The sequence below is a fragment of the Triturus cristatus genome, chromosome 6 (genome assembly GCF_964204655.1).
Source record: "Triturus cristatus chromosome 6, aTriCri1.1, whole genome shotgun sequence".
NCBI lineage: Eukaryota > Metazoa > Chordata > Amphibia > Caudata > Salamandridae > Triturus > Triturus cristatus.
In genome coordinates, this window is record NC_140589.1 from 1,825,315,877 (window position 1) to 1,825,337,294 (window position 21,418).

General features: G+C 52.9%; 1 protein-coding gene across 2 annotated transcripts in view; it reads left to right on the top strand.

The window, feature by feature from the left end:
• The window catches only part of KIF3C (kinesin family member 3C), a 351,623-nt gene that overhangs the window by 198,664 nt on the left and 131,541 nt on the right, over positions 1-21,418 (top strand). For both annotated transcript variants that reach the window (XM_085613203.1, XM_085613202.1), the window contains exon 2: positions 18,569-18,670. In XM_085613203.1, the coding sequence (XP_085469329.1) occupies positions 18,569-18,670 (102 nt within the window). The remainder of the gene's footprint in view (positions 1-18,568; positions 18,671-21,418) is intronic.

Genomic DNA, 21,418 nt, shown 5'->3' on the forward strand with positions numbered 1-21,418 from the left:
CAAATACAATGCACTATACGTCTATCTTCAAAGTTAACGATAATAGAGTCCCCAGGAACGTCTTTAGATCTTGGACCTACCCAGCTAACCCTTCTAATGAAAAGGATCTTTCCGTCCAAATAATTCGGGATCGGTCTGTTCCTGTTTAACCAGAAAGTAACTTTGTTTTTGAGTTGCTGATAGGATTCCAATACACCTTCTTTTAATTCGGGGACACCTGTCAATACGGCTACATAGGGAGTGGAAGCAGGGGGCAGATGTATGTGAGCCCTGGAGAATATACTGGTTTTAGCCCCAGGTTCCACAGTTCCTCCCTTGCTCACGCTCTTTTTTCCAGTATTGGTACTACACACACTCGTAGGGTAGTCCCCTACATGGCCAGCACGTTGATTAATAGAATTATCAATAACCAGAGCCTTGGGGAGAACAGCCTCAGGATTAACCCTAGGCGTTACTTCATGGTCCGGAGATACCAGTGGCAAAGCGGGGAGAGTAGAAGGCACCCCTGAGAGATTATCCCTATCCTTGGTAGCTAGTTTAATGACATTTTTAAGTGAACAAAAATTGTCTAAGACAGTTTGTTCTAATCGTTCAACCTTTTCACTAACCTTCTTAACCCTTTCTAACAGTGGTAGTAGCAGAGAGCGGACCATTTTCTCTATCTGGGGAATCAAATTGCTCGATTGGGGCTGATCTATATGCCTAGTGGAATTCTCACCCAGAGATAAATGATCATCGTCCTGAGTCACCCCCATTGGAGGGTTTTCCGAAACATTGGAATGCTTCGCCTTTCTCCCTCCCTGGGACAACCCTACTCTTTTCCTCTTAGGGTTAAGAGGATTTACAGCTTTACTGCTAGCCCTTGTCTGCGGGTTGGGTGAAACAAGTTTAGGGATATTAAGAGGACTACGTATTGTTATGGCAGAATCACCAGAATCACCAGGGGCGTCACTCACTTCTCTACAAATCTGCGATATAGTAGTACTAGCCCCAGGGTTCTCCTGTGGTACTAAATCACCCTTATCCTGACCTGCTATATTCAAAGGGGATTTTGCCAGTGACAAAATTCCCAGTGATGAACGTCTGGCTTGCATTAACTCTGTGGACAGACGTCGCTCAGTTTTAGCTAGTTCATGTTCTAGAACTGATACAGCTCTAGTAATAAAATGATCAAGGGTACCCGTCACAGACCCACACCCACCAATGCGTTTCCCTTTTGCCGCCATCATGCGCTATATATACACAATACTATATCCAATATAATGGGAAACCTAGATGGGGTCAGTTAAATTATAATATTTTGTACCACCAATACAGATTTATGAAATAATGTCCTATAAGGGCAAACAGAAGAGATAGAATGAACACTTTAGGTACTATCCAATCAGCTTGGTAGCGCCCTTCTACCTTGTGTGCACAACCACAGCAGCAGCGTTAGAGGGGTGGCCCAGCCCAGTCAGATTCGGTCAGAGACGGGCAAGGACGGGCCCGCCCTTGGCCCGGGCTTCGCCTGGGCGCTGCCCGCGCGCGTCCCGCGCTGCGGAGGCACCCGGCGGCTTTTCAGCTGGTCCGGGCCGCCCGGGTGACGTCACGCACTGCGCCGGTTCCGGGGAATGCTGGGTAATGTCGTGCAATGGAGCCGTTCCCCTCACGGCGTTGCTGGATGATTCCGCGTCAGGGTTCTCCAACTAGCCAAGCCGTTCCCCTCACTGCAGGTCCGAGGTGTCTGGTGAGTGTCTCTGTAACTTTTTGCGCGCGTCCCGCGCTGCGGAGGCACCCGGCAGCTTTCCAGCTGGTCCGGGCCGCCCGGGTGACGTCACGCACTGCGCCGGTTCCGGGGAATGCTGGGTAATGTCGTGCAATGGAGCCGTTCCCCTCACGGCGTTGCTGGATGATTCCGCGTCAGGGTTCTCCAACTAGCCAAGCCGTTCCCCTCACGGCAGGTCCGAGGTGTCTGGTGAGTGTCTCTGTAACTTTTTGCGCGCGTCCCGTGCTGCGGAGGCACCCGGCGGCTTTTCAGCTGGTCCGGGCCGCCCGGGTGACGTCACGCACTGCGCCGGTTCCGGGGAATGCTGGGTAATGTCGTGCAATGGAGCCGTTCCCCTCACGGCGTTGCTGGATGATTCCGCGTCAGGGTTCTCCAACTAGCCAAGCCGTTCCCCTCACGGCAGGTCCGAGGTGTCTGATGAGTGTCTCTGTAACTTTTTGCGCGCGTCCCACGCTGCGCAGGCACCCGGCGGCTTTTCAGCTGGTCCGGGCCGCCCGGGTGACGTCACGCACTGCGCCGGTTCCGGGGAATGCTGGGTAATGTCGTGCAATGGAGCACTATTAAAAACAAGCATTTGCAAGACAATAGGTCTCGCATTTACGCAAGTTTAAGCTATTGGCATTGTAAACAACAATGCCTTTTATTTATGTTTTAAAAACAAAAACAAAAATAAAAGGCATTGTTATTTGCAGTGTGAAGAGTTCAAACTCGCGTAAATGCGTGGCGCCTTGCAAATGCTTGTTAAACTAGGAGCCTCTGACCAAAGACAGTGCCAGGTGCGGCTGCACCAGTCGCGCCGCCCTAAAGCCGGCTCTGCTTCAGAGTGTGTGTTGATAAGCGAGTTGTTGTAAAGTCTGCATGTCTTCCTCTACGACAACTTCTGCGAACCAACGAACAAGCACCACCCCCCTACCCACCGCAATAAGCCGACCATCATGTCCTGGGATCCCGCGACCGTCGAACACATCACAGCGACCATGAAGAAAACCCACTCTGGAGCCCCTACGAACCCCTACTCACCTTGCATCTTCCACAGGGCCGCCACCGTCATCGCACCCAAACTAGAACGCACCGTTAACGCCTCCCTCAGATCCGGCATCTGTCCAGATGACTGGAAACTGGCGGAAGTAAAACTCCTCCTCAAGAAACCATCAGCCGACCCAACAGACCTGGAAAACTACCGGCCCATCTCTCTCCTCCCCTTTGCGGCCAAAGTCACCCAGAGATTCATAAACTCCCAGCTGACCACCTTCATAGAAGAGAACTCCATCCTGGACGCCTCCCAGTTGGGATTCCGCAGCAACCGCAGCACCGAGATCGCCCTCCTCGCCGCCACTGACGACATCCGCATGCTACTCGACCAGGGACACACCGCGGCCCTCATCCTTCTAGACCTCTCCGCAGCCTTCAACACCGTTTCACATCGCACTCTCGCAGCCAGACTGCACAACGCGGGAATTCAAGGAGCCGCCCTCGACTGGATCCAATCCTTCCTCTCCAGCAGAACCTAGAGGATCCGACTCCCTGCCTTCCTCACCGAACCCACGGAAATCAACAGCGTAATACCCCAGGGATCTTCATTCAGCCCTACGCTTTTCAACATCTACATGGCCCACCTCGCCACCATCGTCAGACAGCACGGGCTCAGCATCGTATCCTACGCCGATGACACCCAGCTCATTCTCTCGCTCACGAAGCATCCCGAAGACACCAGACTGTTTCCAGGAAAGCATGAAGAACATGGCAGCCTGGATGAAGGACAGCTGCCTGAAGCTCAACTCAGAGAAGACCGAGGTCCTCATCCTCGGCCCCTGCACCTCTGCCTGGGACAACACCTGTTGGCCCTCAGCCCTCGGGAGCCCACCGACCCCTACAGACCATGCTCGGAACCTCGGCATCATCCTCGACTCCTCCCTCTCCATGAACCGCCAGATCAACACCATCGTCTCCACTAGTTTCAACTGCCTTTACATACTCCGTAAGACGTTCAAGTGGATCCCCTCCAACTACAGACGGACCGTCACCCACGCACTCATTACCAGCAGACTGGACTACGGCAACACTCTCTACGCCGGAATCAACAAAACTCTCCTGCATAGACTCCAGACAATCCAGAACGCCGCCGCCAGACTCGTACTCGGGACACCGCGCCATGAGCACATGACCCAACACCTACGAGGCCTCCACTGGCTCCCCGTCAAGAAGAGGGTCACCTTCAAACTACTCATCCACGCCTACAAATCCCTCCACAACATCGGACCCAAATACCTCAACGAGAGAGTATCCTTCCACGTACCCAAGGGAAACCTCCGCTCCGCCGACCTCACCCTGGCAGAGGTCCCCCGCATCCGCAGACACAGGACAGGCGGGAGAGCCTTCTCCTACATCACAGCCAAAACCTGGAACGAGCTCCCAGTGAACATCAGATGCTCCCTGACCCTACATACATTCAGGAAGGACCTCAAGACCTGGCTTTTCGACTGATCCGGAGCCACCCCCCGTCCCCCTCCCCCCCCCAGTGCCTTGAGATCCTCACAGGTGAGTAGCGCGCTTTATAAACTCCCTGATTGATTGATTGATTCCTCGCGGCGCCTCGTGAGGATGGCGTATTTTCTGTGGAATTCTCTCTTTGTATTCCACAGAGGCACGGCATTCTCGGAGAGGCGGTTGATGCGGACAGCAGGCTGGGATGCCTGTCTTGACGAAGAGCATTAATAAATCCTTCGTACTACTACTTACCTGTTCGCCTCGTCCAATCAAACTTCAACACAAGTGTTGGAGTGTATGTACTCTAGGCAGTGCATATGTGCTAGTGAGTGATATGTGTATGGGGGTCTTGGAGTTTGTTGTGCGTGTGTGGAATGAGTGCGGAAGCTGGCTATGTATAGGGGGAGTAAATGCGACATAATGTTTGCTGCACATGGTTTGGTGATTTACCTGAGGGGTAGGGGCTTTAGCCTTTGTTTCTTCCTGGCCTAAGGAGACCCAAACAGGTGATAGCCTATCAGAATCTGCATCCAGTAAAGGAAGCTGATGTACGGGGACGCCCAGAAGTATTTTTTTATTAATTTGAGAGTCCTATAGAGCCCCAGCTAGACCCGAAGGTATCAGAGTGCTTTACAACAGTAAATGCTCACCTCAAAGATACCATGTCTATACAAAGCATCTGAGTCAGAGTGCTTTACAACAGTAAATGCCAGCAATACAAAAAGTGCCTCTCCAACCAAAGACCAAACTTAAGTCTTTCAGCCTCAGAAGTTACTTTCATGAACTCCGAGATTTATCTATTGGTATTCTTTCTCTTATTCATAGGGTTTTTCCCATATTTTGAATTATAACATACCCCTCTGTGTCATTTTTGGTATTCACAAAGGACAGTGTAGATGAACATTACAATATTTACATTGCACACTGACAATTAATACAGTGTTTAGAAACAAGATTAATACGTAGACACATCAATAGTACACTGAACAGTTGATACAGTGTTAGAACTGAAACATAAACAAATCAAAAAATCTTATCTGTCCTACTGCTGCTTTTACGATAACGGGACCTGTTACATTCGTATCCTCGGTACTATGCGCTTTCAAGGTCCTAAAGAGGTCAGAGTACTAATCTAGAACTCTATGGCTGTGCTTATTCAATCAAGCCCAGACTGTACATTATTTTATATCATAGTTCCATGTGGTTACTCTTGGCCTCAAGATGAAAATACCAACGCGTTTCAACCTTCATATTCGGACCAAAAGGTAATTTGATTGAAGGTCTTCATCAGGGCAAAAAGGAGTTTATGTAGGACACTGCAAATTTCCTAATGCAGAAACAATTACATTTTTTGAATAGATTTTCTCCTAATTAAATGCTACACTGTATCTTACTCTTCTTATTGAAAGTGCTCATTACATACCCATTTTGTGACTTACAACAGTAAATGTTCACAACATAGTCCACATATACGTCGGCACGTGATACGCTGAAAGATGCACATCAGGCAACCAGGTAGCGGCGTAGTGTGGGTTGCCAGTGTGCGGGGCAAGGCAACTATCCTTCCACTTTTCTTTTAAAATTTTGCGCCCCTGAGAATGCTCCTAAGAATTCTGCACATGGGACAACCGCCTCTGTGGCCCCGCCCACACAGCGCCACTGCAGCCGATTGATACCTAATGTAGCTGCATGGAGGGCGGAAGGCGTAGGTCCCAAAGGTGTACAGAGGAGTGCGACTCGCCAATTCCAGGATCCAGATGTAGTTGTGACACTCGGTATGAAATGGGGCAAACGATACAGCATGCAAAGTGAGTCACATGTGTGAGGAACACAGCAAGAAGTAGCTGCTGATAGGAGGGAAGGCGCCGCTGTGATTGGTTGGAGGGCACACTGCTTTCTAGAAAGAACCAGCGGCCCTTGGGTGGATGGTGTGCAGGGGGGAGGGTGCGGGTAGATGGTGTGCAGAGGGGGAGGGTGTGGGTAGATGGTGTGAAGAGGGGAGGGTGTGAGTGGATGGTGTGCAGGGGGGAGGGTGTGGGTGGATGGTGTACAGGGGGGAGGGTGTGGGTGGATGGTGTGCAGGGGGGAGGGTGCGGGTAGATGGTGTGCAGAGGGGGAGGGTGTGGGTAGATGGTGTGAAGAGGGGAGGGTGTGAGTGGATGGTGTGCAGGGCGGAGGGTGTGGGTAGATGGTGTGCAGAGGGGAGGGTGTGAGTGGATGGTGTGCACGGCGGAGGGTGTGGGTGGATGGTGTGCAGGGGGAGGGAGTGAGTGGATGGTGTGCACGGCGGAGGGTGTGGGTGGGTGATGTGCAGGGGGAGGGTGTGAGTGGATGGTGTGCACGGCGGAGGGTGTGGGTGGGTGGTGTGCAGAGAGGATTGTGCAGAGGGGTTTGGTTTTCCAGTTTGTAGGGCTTGGCAACATGGGAAGGGAATGCATTCTACTTTAAGATATTCACCCACAATTCTTTAAATCACACGTGTTGTACCACTGTTCAGGAAATCAATAGCCAATGCCAACTATCTTTCTGTGGCCCAAAGGTCCTCTTTTTGCAAAGCACTTGAAAGCCTGGGGTTCCCCGGCTCACACACTTCTTCTCTCCTGTAAGGTGCACAGTCGCGACTGCTCTGCTGACCCAGAGGAGCCTTTAAAGGGGTGAAAGAGAAAGGTCAAGTGGCACAGGATTACTAAAACAGCTGTCCAGCCTTCAGTAAAGGTCTAAAGCAGGGTGTGGCAAAAGCATCTTATGGGAGTTTACACCAGGGCAGGTGGGCGCTTTACAGGCTGTGACTGTCTGCTGCCAATGACATCTTTACAGGCTGCGAATGACATCTTTAAAGGCTGCAAATGACTGCTGCCAATGACATCTTTACAGGCTGCGAATGACTGCTGCCAATGACATCTTTACTGGCTGCGAATGACTGCTGCCAAATGACATCCTTACAGGCTGTGAATGACTGCTGCCGATGACATCTTTACAGGCTGTGACTGTCTGTTCCAGATGACATCTTTACAGGCTGCGAATGACTGCTGCCAATGACATCTTTACAGGCTGCGAATGACTGCTGCCAATGACATCTTTACAGGCTGCGAATGACATCTTTACAGGCTGCGAATGACTGCTGCCAATGACATCTTTACAGGCTGTGACTGTCTGTTCCAGATGACATCTTTACAGGCTGCCAATGACTGCTGCCAATGACATCTTTACAGGCTGCGGATGACTGCTGCCAATGACATCTTTACTGGCTGCGAATGACTGCTGCCAAATGACATCCTTACAGGCTGTGAATGACTGCTGCCAATGACATCTTTACAGGCTGTGACTGTCTGTTCCAGATGACATCTTTACAGGCTGCGAATGACTGCTGCCAATGACCTCTTTACAGGCTGCGAATGACTGCTGCCAATGACATCTTTACAGGCTGTGACTGTCTGTTCCAGATGACCTCTTTACAGGCTGCGAATGACTGCTGCCAATCACATCTTTACAGGCTGTGACTGTCTGTTCCAGATGACATCTTTACAGGCTGCGAATGACTGCTGCCAATGACATCTTTACAGGCTGCGAATGACTGCTGCCAATGACATCTTTACAGGCTGTGACTGTCTGTTCCAGATGACCTCTTTACAGGCTGCGAATGACTGCTGCCAATCACATCTTTACAGGCTGTGACTGTCTGTTCCAGATGACATCTTTACAGGCTGCGAATGACTGCTGCCAATGACATCTTTACAGGCTGCGAATGACTGCTGCCAATGACATCTTTACAGGCTGTGACTGTCTGTTCCAGATGACCTCTTTACAGGCTGCGAATGACTGCTGCCAATCACATCTTTACAGGCTGTGACTGTCTGTTCCAGATGACATCTTTACAGGCTGCGAATGACTGCTGCCAATCACATCTTTACAGGCTGCGAATGACTGCTGCCAATGACCTCTTTACAGGCTACGAATGACTGCTGCCAATCACATCTTTACAGGCTGTGACTGTCTGTTCCAGATGACCTCTTTACAGGCTGCGAATGACTGCTGCCAATCACATCTTTACAGGCTGCGACTGTCTGTTCCAGATGACATCTTTACAGGCTGCGAATGACTGCTGCCAATGACATCTTTACAGGCTGCGAATGACTGCTGCCAAATGACATCTTTACAGGCTGTGACTGTCTGTTCCAGATGACATCTTTACAGGCTGCGAATGACTGCTGCCAAATGACATCTCTACAGGCTGTGACTGTCTGCTCCTGATGACATCTTTACAGGCTGTGACTGTCTGCTCCTGTTGTCATCTTTACAGGCTGTGACTGTCTCCTGAATAGATCTTAACAGACTGTGTCGTGTGCTTTGGTAGTTTCTCTGATAATCTATTAAAACCTTTCTCTGACTGTGGATGAATGGACTTCACGGTTACATCTCTTGGTGATCCGCTTGCGCCTCTCCTCGATGGGATTGGTCTGTGGACACAGCCGGTATGAATCCCTGAGGGTGCACATCATTTCTGGGGATGTCCCTGCAAACAGCCGAAGGATGAGGCCTTGTAGGTCTGTTTCTTCAGGGCCTCCAATTAAACCACCGGCTCTCCGGCTCTTTTCTCTGGTGCTTTTGAGTAGGCCTGGGCGAAAATTTTGTTCCGTTCGTGGAAATTGCGATAATTTGACATTTTTGCGTTCCGCGGAGAGCGCGAAAATGTCAAAATTTCCGCATTCCGCAGCTTGGCGATAATTTGTTTCTTGCTCGTGCTGTAAAATAATACATTCTCGCGCGCGCGCGATCGCCTTACCTGAATCCCTGTGCTCGCCGACAAGTTTTCTTGATCCGGTCGCGTTCTCCATGAGATGTTGTATTGTTTTTAGCCATTTGCGCTGTCTCGCGACAGTTCGCGCCCGCAGTGACGTCATGTGTCGCGCGATCACGTCTTTCTTCTCGCGATCATGCACCGCAAGACAACTGAAAACAAGATGGCCGCGCCCGCGAGCAACCACATGGGTAAGTTGGCGAGCCGCAACCATGCAGAAAATCTCGCGAACATGCGGGAAAAAAACTTCCGCATCTTCGCGATATTTCCGCGTGTTTGCGATAATTTTTAAAATTTTCGCGATAATTTGCGAAAGTGGATTTCGCAAATTCCGCCCACCCCTACTTTTGAGGCTGTCATGTCGGCCCATCATAATTTGTTCTTTGGAAGGTTTTCCTTGAGCAAGTTCCTAGTCCGAAGTTCTACTCTTCCTTCCAGAAACACTGTTTCACTTTTGCCTCCATCACCCATCAGGGCCAGGATGACTTGTGTTGACCTTTGTTTAATGTCTTGTTTGAATGAGTCCTGGCTCCCTGCATTGGCCCCCACCACTGTTGGCCGTCTGAGCCTGCACCTGTCTAGATTTTGGGTCTTTGATCAGTGTTAAAGGCTCAGGGCCTGGGTCACAAAGGGCCGCCACACTCGTTGCAGAGGCCCTGCAGTCGTGAGTGAGTCTCCGCACTCATGGCGGAATCTCCGCTATGAGAATTCTCATTGTGAAGATTCCGCCACGAGTGCGGAGACTCCCCCACGAATGTGGGGCCTCTGGCACAAGTGCAGATACTCCCCCACAACTGGGGGCCGCTGCCACGAGTGTGGATACTCCCCCCACAACAGTGGGCCTCTGCCACGAGTGTGGATACTCACCCACGACTGCAGGGCCTCTGCCACAAGTGTGGAGACAACCCCACAACTGTGGGCCTCTGCCACGAGTGCAGATACTCCCCCACAACTGCAGGGCCTCTGCCACGAGTGTGGATACTCATCCACGACTGCAGGGCCTCTGCCATGAGTGCAAAATTCCCCCACGACTGCGGGGCTTCCACCACGAGTACAGAGGCCCTTTGTGAATCAGGCCCGGTGTCTGCACAACATCTTGTTTTCAACGGCTCGCGTTGTAGATCTCACACTGTGGCACATTGCAGGGTTCGTTGTGAGATATCCGTTTCTGAGTTGTAAATGGGACACATTCATCATATGCGCCAAATGCAGGGCAGAGAGCAAAACGCACTCAACCAGTACAAAGGCTGTTAAAACAGCAATTATAGGGGTACCAAAAAAAGTAGAGCAGGCGATAAGTAAAAAAAATAAAATGAAAGTGGAGCTTGGTAGTGAAAAAGAAGTCAACAGAAGGGATCGGATCATCAGGATGGGGAAGTGAAGCAATAGGTGATGGGAGTAGGGGTGTAGTGGTGTCTCGCCCATGCCTCATATCGAAACTAAAGGGGAAAAATAAGTGGAAAGAGGGGGTCACTGTGCTCTCCCCATGCAGATAAAACAAAACATAGAGCGCCTCAATAGTCGGTGACGGATATACTACGTAGATGCGACAGATGCCGACACACCACCCCACAACTCACCACACTGGTTCTCACAAGTGCTCAAGACCACTGCTGAGCTGCTCGGTTGCTTGTTTCGAGTGGCGTCCCAGGTCCTACTATCACCCACCACCAAAAAAGCCCTGAGTGCACTGCTTCTTTCCTTGGGTTTTCTTTGAGTGAAAGGTGTCTAGGCCTCCATTCTTCTATCCCGCTCACCACGATGTGTCCTTCCTCATCTTCAGATCCCACGGTGCCCTCGCTTTCAGACACAATAGACCTACTGTTTAAGGAGATCATCTGCTCCACGTGGGTTTCAGGTTTTCCCAAAGAACCAGCCTCACCCCTCCTGTGCCTGGACAGGCCATCCTCACACTCCTCAACACTCCTCTCATTGCGCCTCACAATCCGTGACTCAGGATAATCCATGCACACATTTTCTACAGCACCAGCAGCCATTATGGTGCAAAGATGGGGCTGTCAAGACAGGCTTTGTAGAGGCCATCCTTGTGCCAAGAGTGGGCTCATCGTGTGGTGCCAGCGCCACAAGCACAAGCACAAGTCGAGGTTGATAAAAAGTTCTGTAAGAAATGCCTTTGTTCCCTACAGGCGTTAGTGCAGTAGAGCTCTTCCTACTCAGCCATTTTACCTGGCAGCCTGCCACGCCCACTTCTTTTTATCTACAAATATTTACATTGCATGCATTAGGGTTGCACATAGCACAAGATGCAGCTGGCTCAGTACTTCTTCTTCCACATATTTTTGATGGGTTTGTAAGTTCATTATCAAACCACAAAAGCTGTGAACAATCTCCACCTTGAAGAACCAGAGGATTAGGGGCTCAAGGGTGAACTGGCTGCCAATGTACAAAAAGCCTCCCGAGTGAGATTAATTATATTACAACATATTATTATCTCATCATTACCAGTCTGTTCCCGAACACGTACATAATGTTTGATGGGATGTCCTCACGCACCTACCAGGTATCTTGCGTCATCATAGGATATCATTGGGGGCGTGGCTTAGCAGCCGACGGGCATGGACGCGTGAGCGAAGAACTCCGCATCCCGCCCGGCTAAAATCCTGTACAAAGTGGTGCCTCCGGCGTTCCGGAGCTTCTGGAGGGCTCCCCCCACCTGCCCTGTGCTTTTGGAGCGGACCACTGGCCGGGTTCGCGGCGCCAGAGGCGGGAGCCGCGACTGCGACCGAGGTGGAGGCGGGTGGCTGCCGGCCATCTTGGGCGGCCTGTGAAGCGACGGGCGGCCGCGGCCCACAGTACGTTGGTGGCCGGCCGGAAGTGCGGGGGCCCCGGCGGGCACAACAGGAAGTGCCGATCGCCTGCGGGTGGAGGACGGAGTGAAGCGGTGGACGCCCACGGCGGGAGGCTCGCAGCTGCAAGTCACGCACTGGCACTGCCGCTGGGGGTTGCCACCGAGGTGGAACGGCGTGCCAGTGAGAGGAGCCGGGCCTGCGGCGCCGGTGAGGCTGCCTAGAGCGGGAGCGGAGGCGGAGGACGGCGGACCCTGTGCGGCTGAAAGGCGGGCGGGGCCACGGGAGTAGCGACTGGCCCTGCGAGTGGCATTGAGGCGCAGAGCTCTCTGACCCGGGGCTGTGGACCTCGGACCCGGCGGAGTGCGCGGCCGCTGGTGTGCGGTGGGGGCTTGGAGTATCGTGGTGCCCCGAGGAGGACGGCAGGGACATCCCGGTGAGGGACTTGACCGGCAACGGAGCAGAGAGGGTCCCCGCAACGGACGCAGGGCACGCGGGGCCTGGGTGCTGCCAGCTGCCTCGTGAACGAGGCCTCGTGCCGGCCTGCAGGTACCGGGTGCGGGATCATGGGCAAGCCGCGTCCCAAGTTGGGAGGTGCCCCGGCGGACCCCGCGGGGGACACTGTCGCGGGCCGAGAGGTCGGACTGAATGCGGACGCGGCGGTGGGCCTCCAGCAGCGGCAGCTGCACCAAATCCTCCTGGCCATAGCAGACACGAAGTCGGCGTTGCAGGCGGACATTGCCCAGGTGTCCACGGACCTGGGGCTGCTTCGGGCGGATCACCGGAAGCTCGTGGATAGGGTCAAAACTGCGGAGGACAGGTTGGACTCGCTGGCCCCGGCCCAGAAGGTGACGGAGACCCAGACGGCGGACCTCCTGCGGAGGGTAGTGGTCCTGGAAAAGAGGGCCGAGGACGCTGAAGGGCGTAACCGCCGGAACAACATCCGAGTGGTGGGTCTGCCAGAGAAAATTGAAGGGGGTGACATGTTGGCCTTCCTGGAGACCTGGCTGCAGGAGGTGGTGGTGCCGGAGGGGCTCACGCGGTTCTACACCTTGGAGAGGGCGCATAGGGTGCCTGCTCGGCCCCCGGACCCGGGCCGTCCGCCCAGGCCGGTGGTGGCCCGCCTGCTGCACTACAGAGACCGAGACATCATTTTACAGAGGGCTCGGATGCAGGGCCCATTCCAGGTGCAGAATGTCCCGGTTTCCATTTACCCGGATTACCCCATGGAGGTCCAGCGCAGACGCTCCTCCTTTCAGGCTGTGAAGAAGGCACTGCGGGACGAGGGGCTGCAGTACTCCTTGTTGTTCCCGGCACGACTCCGAGTGATGCTGGATGGAGCGACGTCGTTCTTCACTGACCCCGCGGCGGCCTGGAGCTGGCTGGAGGCGACCAGAACCCGGGCGGCGGCGCACTCGGATGGAGGGAGGCCGATGGGGGCACTGGCCAAGCCCCGCCGTAGCAGACGCAATAAGGCACGACAGGCGGGGGTCCGGTCGCCTGGTGCCTCCCAGACGGTGCTGGAGCGGCGGGCTGCTCTGCAGGCGGTCTCGGAGATCTCCGGGGCGGTGGCCTCCCAGCTCAGCGAAGCATCGGGCTCCCGGAGGGGCACTGCGGACTCCCATTCTGATGGTGCTGAAGAGGAGGCGGAGGAGTTACCTGATGTTACCCCTGGGACTGCTGATGAGTTGCTGGACGCTTGAAGGTTTGGAGAGCTACCGGACCTCGGCTGGAAGGGCACAGATAGTGGGGAGCTGCGGGACATTGAGAGAGAGGCCTGGCGGGGTCCTGCGGGGTTGAGGGGCAGACTGCTCTGGGATGGTGCTTTGTGGCTGGCCGTGAGGGGCGTGAAGAGGGGAGGGTGGGGGGGCCTGAACGGAGCGGAGCGCTGGGGAACGACTGGCTGTGACTGGGCAAGGATGCTTGGATAAGGACTGTCGTTAAGCCCGTCTGGCGGTGAGCCACCACCTCAACCTCACGGACGAAGTGAGACTCTGGTGGCTACCAGAGGGTTTGGTTGCTGTTGGGGGTAGTATTTGGATGGGTACCTACAGTTTAGCGCCTGTTCTGGGGAGGGGAGGGAGCTCGGGGAGTTGGGTAGTTATACGGTTTTTGGGGCTTGTCAGTGTGCCTCGGGGGTCCCGTCATGGGTGGTTGGTTCAACGATGGGATGGGGAACGCCCCTGAACTGCGATTTATGACTTGGAATGTGAGAGGGCTCACCTCAATGGTGAAGCGGCATAAAGTCCATGCGTACTTAGTGCGGAGAGGGGTACAGGTAGCATTCCTTCAGGAAACCCATTTGGACAAAGAAGAGGGGAAGGCACTGCGTAGACGCTGGAGGGGCCAACTGTATTACACGACATTCTCGAAGTTTGCTCGGGGTGCCCTGATCTGGGTGAGGGCGGGAGTCCCTTTTCAGCATCTCAGGACGTTTGTGGATCCGGAGGGCAGGTTTGTGGCGGTGCAGGGGCGGCTGGATGGAAGGGATATAGCTTTGTGTAGTGTGTATGCCCCCAATGTTGACCAGGCCGCTTTCTTTTCCAGACTATCGGGTCAACTGGCAGAGTATTTGACGGGGGCGGTGGTATTGGGGGGGGATTTCAACTCAGTGTTGGATGTAGAGTTGGACAGGTCTCATCCGCCCCTTGCACAGTCGGCGGTTTACCGGGTGGCCAAAAACAGGCGGGTCTGGCAAGATACTTGGGGCTTGGTGGACACGTGGCGTACCCATCACCCGCATGACAGGGACTACTCCTTCTATTCGGCTCCTCATGAGCTGCACGTCAGATTAGATGGCATATTGTGCTCACCGGATGTTCAACCTTTGATGCGGCATAGTGAATATTTAGCCAGGACCATATCGGACCATAACCCATGCGTGGGGATGCTGCGATGGTCTAGGCAGCGGCAGGCGATCCCTACGTGGCGCCTTAACCCCTTGCTGCTTGAGGACCCGGTGTTCAAGGCGGAGATTAGCGATTGTATAACGCAGTATTTCGGGCAGAATACAGGGACGGCGACGACCCGAGCGACGGAATGGGATGCGTTTAAGGCGGTCGTCCGGGGGGCTTGCATATCCTCCACCACCGGGGTGCGGAGGGCCTTGTTAAAAGAGGTGGACGGAGCGGAGTCTCGGCTGCGGGAAGCGGAGCAGGCGTTTCAAGACGGGGACGGCGAGGTGGCCGGGGTTGTGGAAGCGCGAGAACGCGTGGCGGTCTCCATGGAACAGCTTCGTTGTCACGATCATAGAACTTATCTGGTCCGAGCACATGCGGAAAGGGATAAGGTGGGTTCCCTTCTGGCATGGTTGGCGAACCCGGCGGCGCGCGGTGACCCTATACTCCTACTGGTAGAGGAGGGGGGTTCCCGGTTTATTCCCAGGTGGGGATCAATATGCGGTTCGCCAGCTATTATGCTGGGTTATATGATAGTACAATGGCGCAGGAACCCGAGGGCCTTGCTGATTTTCTGTTGGCAGCCCACCTGCCTCGACTGGACTCGGACGCTGGAAAGGACCTTGGGGGCACGATTTCGCTGAGCGAAATCCGAGTGGCAATTAGGCATATGGCTCGTCGCAAGACCCCGGGGGCGGATGGCTTGCCTGTCGAGTTTTATGCGGCCTACCCGGAGCTGTTGGCGCAGCAGCTGCAGGCCCTGTATAGCGAGGCATGGGAGTTGGGACAGTTGCCCGCCTCTGCTCGGGAGGCGATCGTGATACCCTTGCTGAAACCCGGTGGCGAGGCGGGTGCACGCACAGCATACCGCCCGCTTTCTATGCTAACGGTGGACTACAAGATCCTGAGTAGAATCTTGGCGTCACGCCTTTTGACCCACATGACCGCCTTGATCCACCCGGATCAGGCGGGCTTCATTCCTCGGCGCAGCACAGCCACCTCCATTCGACGGTTGCTGCGAGTGATGGAGCTGGACCGGGACGAATACCCGGAGGCCTGCACACTGTCGGTCGACCTAGAAAAGGCCTTCGATAGTGTGGAGTGACCGTATTTGTATCGAGTGTTGCGGGCATTTGGCTTAGGGGAGGACTTTGTCCGTTGGACCACCTTGTTGTATAGCGGGGCCACGGCCCGGGTGAAAACGGGGACTACTATCTCGGCTTCCTACCATGTGCGGAGGGGGACGAGGCAGGGCTGTTCCCTCTCCCCCTTGTTGTTTGCGCTGGCTGTTGAACCGCTGGCCGCTCACGCCCGACAGGGGGGTGCGTATTCCGGAGTCTCCCTGAGGGGGGACGCCCACTACATCTCCCTATATGCAGACGACCTGCTGTTGTTTTTGAGGGACGCGACTGATGCGTTATGGGGCGCGACCGCGCTGTTGAAGGAGTTCGGCCGCATGTCCGGCCTGAAGGTCAATTGGGGTAAGACGTGTCTGTTCCCATTGTCGCAGGGCGGCGGGACACCGCGGACGGCGGGACATATCCGATGGGAGTGCAGCTGCTTGCGCTACCTGGGGGTTAAAATTTATCATACCCAGGCAGATTTGTTGGAGGGGAATGTCGGCAGGGCGCTTCGGGGACTACAGGGTAGTATGGGATTTTGGAGTACACTCCCGCTCTCGTGTGCCGGGAGGGTGGCGTTGCTGAAAATGGTAGCGCTGCCACGCCTTCTTTACTTTTTCCGCACACTTCCTATATGGATCCCGGCGTCATATTTTGCGCGCTTACGGGCTCTTTCGACGGGGTTCATTTGGGGGTCGGGACGGCGACGGGTGGCGCTGCCCACGTTGCGGAGGCCACGAGCGGAGGGGGGCTTGGCAGCCCCCGACTTTGAATGGTACTATCTGGCGGCGCAGCTCCAGTGGCTCACACAGGCGGTGGCCCGGGAGTATCGAGGCCCTGAGGGCCCACGGGACAGGTTGATCCCACGGCATGTGCTGGCCTTCATTGTTCTCCAGCAGCGACTGGATCTGACTCAGCTGACCCTGGAGGAACGCACCCTCCGGCAGTGCTGGAATAGGTGCCAGAGGCGGGCAGCTATAGTCCGCCCGTACGCTCCGGAAATCCCCCTTGGGATGTGTACAGCGCTCCCGCATGGGGGAGATTGGTCGGGGCTAGCGATTTGGGAGGAGCTGGGGGTAAAGATGGTAGGGGACCTTTACCGGGACGGTGCGTTATTGTCTTTCCAGGAATTGCAGGACGCCTATGGGCTCCCGCAGGGGGATTTTCTGCTCCATGCGGCTTTGGTGGCGAGCATTCAGAAGCATTGGAACATGGGGCTGTCGGAACCCCCGACCGCGGCGGGTTGTCAGTATGTCGTAATGGCAGCAGGGACGGCCAAAGCCATCACATGCTTATACCACAGATTATCGACGGAGGGTTTGCAACCTCTGGCCGCCCTGCGAGAAAAGTGGGAAAGGGACCTCGGGAAAACGATACCGGAAACCACATGGTCTACGCTAGTGCGGAGGGCCTGGAAGGGGACTCAGAACGCACGATTCCAGCTTGTTCAGTTTTTCACATTACATAGGGCATATATGACGCCGGCCAAGATCCAGCAATACTTTGGTGGAGCGCAATCTCCGTGCCCTCGATGTGGGGGAGAGGGGGTAGATTTCCGCCACATGTTTTGGGCCTGTCCACAGTTAGGCGATTATTGGGCTGAGGTAGTGGATTGCCTGAATCAGGTGACAGACCGCTCTCACACTCCAGAGATGGGGACATGCTTGTTGCTATGGTTTCCCCACACCCGCCGCACAAAGGTCACTAGCAGGTTCTATGATCTGGGGCTGATATTAGCTAAGAGAGAATTGACCCTGCACTGGAAATCCAGGGGGGGGCCTAGCTATGTGCGGTGGAGGGCAGCGCTAGTGAGATGGGCGGGGGCGGAGGGTACACTCCGGGTGCAGATGGCTCTGAGGGGTGACGATGAGAAAGCGTTAGCGGCGGCAAGGGCATGGGAAGCGTTGGTAGTGGAGCTCCAGGGGCTGATGTCTGAGGTAGAGGAAGAAGGGAGCGCTTCGGATCGGCAAGAGGCGAGGGGACCTGGGGATTGAGTTGGGAAGGGGACGGGGGCGGCCCCCAGACACATACCAGAGGCCTGGACACGAGGGACGATTTGCTTACATAGAGAGGAGGTGAGCGACTGCAATTGAACTCCAGGGTCGGGGGGGCACATCAAGGGTGAAATGGGGGACAGGGGCGCACTGACATAGGGGGGGACGAGTTGGGATTGGGAGGGGGGCTGCTTTTACGGCACGCGGGAACCAGTGATGTAATGAACAGTTGTTGTTGATTTGGAAACTAATAAAAAATGTTTCAACAAAAAAAAAAAAAAATCATAGGATATCATTGTGCCCCCAAAAACATCGGTTTGATGGAGAGCGAGTCATCACCCTGAAGTCAGGGAGGCACCTATTCTGACATAGGATCCATGTAATAAGTTCAAAACCGATGTGGTAGCCCAGAATGGTTTTTATCTCGTAGAATACCACTTGGTATAAAAACATTATACTTGGGATATTGGGGAACAAGTTCCCCAACCTCACTACAGTATCAACATGTTTCTGCCTTGCAGCTGAACAGACAACATGGACAATGTTGAGCCACTAGGCAGAAACATGTTGACACAGTAGGTAGTTAAAGGTGTGGTGTAAGCAATACTCAGTGTGCATGTTTGAATGGCTGACAGCCGGCATGCGTTCATTGATGATGGACCTCTCATAACCAAGCTTCTCGTTTATCTTCCGCAGGCGATGGAAAGCAAGTTATTGATTGGTGGGAAGAATATCATGGATCATACCAATGAACAGCAGAAGACGCTGGAGCTGCGGCGGCAGGAGATCGCCGAACAGGTATGCTTGCTTCAGTTCCCTTCCAGACAACTGATTCTGGAGGATTGTCATAGCTCAAGAGGCCAGTGAAGAGGAAGAAAGAATCTGTGTATTTCTCAACCCACCCCTCATACTGTTTCTAGGAGCTAAATGATGCCACCAGCTCTCATTGATCACTAGACTGACTTTTCCAAATGTTGCTGATGTATTTATCCTTATTACAAGACTTTGGGCTTGAAGGAAGGTGCCACCCACACTGACACAGTACGTACTACTGACAAAACAATGACCATTCCAATGTCAGTTCACAAGCGTTGGCACAAACAAGTTCACAAGTCAGTCAGTCAGTCAGAAAAACTTTATTCGGTTTTTGCTTTTAAACCATAAAAGTTGCATTGACAAACAGTTTCAAAAAGTGCACCAATTAAGATAACAACCAATACAACAATAAAATGACATGTAATGAATAGATAGAAAAAGCCTGAGGAGATACTCTTTACACATCCATATAACTCCTAGATTTAACAGTGGCTTTTAAAAACCCTGCTATAAAAAATATACAATCTTCTTTCAATAATTGAAGGTACACAAGTGCCGGTCGAGCCTGTCTAAAATTCATTCTTTTTAAAATAGGAACCAGAAAGCATTTACGCAGAATTTCATATATTTTACATAAACACAGGAAGTGCAACGTATCCTGCGGAGATTGTCCATCGCAGCCGCAGGGCACTATATCTTGACCTCTATTAAAACCCTTGGGTCTGGCGAGCAAAAGATGAAAAAAGTTCAACCGGAACCTGGTTAACAAAAATTTTTCATGTGTGGACAGAGACCCCATGAGATAGGGTTCCGTCATGGGGGTTGTTTTGAGCATTATATACGTCCGCACACTAGGTTTTAGCACCTCCTTAGCTTCCCTTTCCATTTTCCTCAGTGACAAAAAGGCTAATTTGGTTGATTCCACATCTTTCTTTGTAATGACATCAGGGTTGGCAAATAAGTCCCCCCGCCCTAACCCATCAAGACTTTTTTTAATATATCTCAGCCAAGAAATACGAGCCGAGTTGTCCAGAGTCATGCATTCTCTTAGAATCAGGTGGGTGAGAGGAAGATCTTTGTTTAACCAACATTTGAGCCAGAAAATCAGAGGTCGCAAGGCAAGTGCATCACTTAAATAGGGAACCCCCAGTTCCTCGTGAACCGCTAAATTAGATGTGCCACGGGGAACAAATAGTAAGCGTTTCAGAAAATCATTCTCCGCTATCTGTAAGGTTTCTGCAATAGTGTATCCCCAAATTTCACTGCCATAAGTAGCTATGGCCAGACGTTTGGCCTGATACACTTGCAACATAGCTCCTGTTGGCTTCTTCCCTATTTTGGATGCAAAATTAAAAATTGCTGAATTAACCCTGGCCAGATCCCCTTTTTTCTTCTGTAATAGGGGGCCCCATTTGAGCTGGTCATCAAAGAGGACCCCTAAATAGGAAAATACATTTGTGCGGGGGATCTTGGAATCACCTACACTAAACTGGAAATTCTTTTTCCCCAGTTGCCCCACTTGCGTGACATACGACTTAGAATTGTTAATTGCCAAATCCCAGTCAGTCATGAATCTGGAAAAGGCAGTTAAAAGCGATTGCAGACCCAATTCAGTCCTGGATATGAGGACGGCGTCGTCCGCATATAACAGGACGGGAATCCCTCGCCGTCCTACACTTGGGTAATCAACTCCCGTTGCCCTAAGTACACTGTCCAGTTCATTAATATAAAAATTAAATAAAAAAGGGGCCAGAATACAGCCCTGCCGGACACCCTTTTTGATATTAAAATCCCTTGTGACCTGCAGATCCTGTGAGAACCTGACATTGGCTTTCGTTGACATGTGCAGATCCTCCAGAAAATTGACAATACTGTTCTCCACTCCCATTATCCTCATGGACTGCCATAGCTTGTTCCTGTTGACACAGTCAAACGCAGATGACAAGTCCATGAAGGCAAGGTGAATTGTCCCAGTATGAGCAACAGTATATTTACTCAGAATCATAAATAAATTAAGACACTGAGCAACGGTGGAACGACCCGATCGAAAACCATACTGGACTTCCGACAAAATCTTATTGTCCTCCGCCCAAGTTGATAGTCTCTGTAAAAGGACTCGTCCCACCACTTTAACCACTGAGTCAATAAGCGAAATTGGTCTATAGCAGTGGGTACTATTTCTATCGCCCTTTTTAAAAACAGGAACTATGGTAGAGGTTACCCAAGACTGTGGACAGCCATTCTTTGCTGCAGCATTAAAAACTGCCACCAGTATCGGCGCCCAGAAGGAGGGGTCTGACTTAAATAGGTCTGGGGGGAACCCGTCAGGACCAGGCGCTTTGCCAGCAGATAATCCTGTGATACCTTCCAGGATCTCACCCTTCTCAAATGTTAATTCTGGGTCCTTCCTATCCTGGGAGTTCCTGCAGCTAAGTTCAGACGGGCAATCAAACATATTTTTAAAATGAAGTACCCACTCCTCCTCAGTGATGTGTGAGCCAAGGTCCCCCCCCCTTCATGGTCAAACAGGGGCCTGTTCACAACACTCCAAAACCTCGAGCTATTTCGGAGGGTGCTGCAATCAATCCATTCCTTCCACGCTTCTTCCTTCAGTGCTCCCCTCCTCTTGGCAAGGGCTACCTTGTATTCCCTGCGACAGTTGGAGACTTCCGATTGAATTCTAGGTTTTGATGACAGGACTTCCCTCAGCCTCTTGGCTGCTTTAGAGCA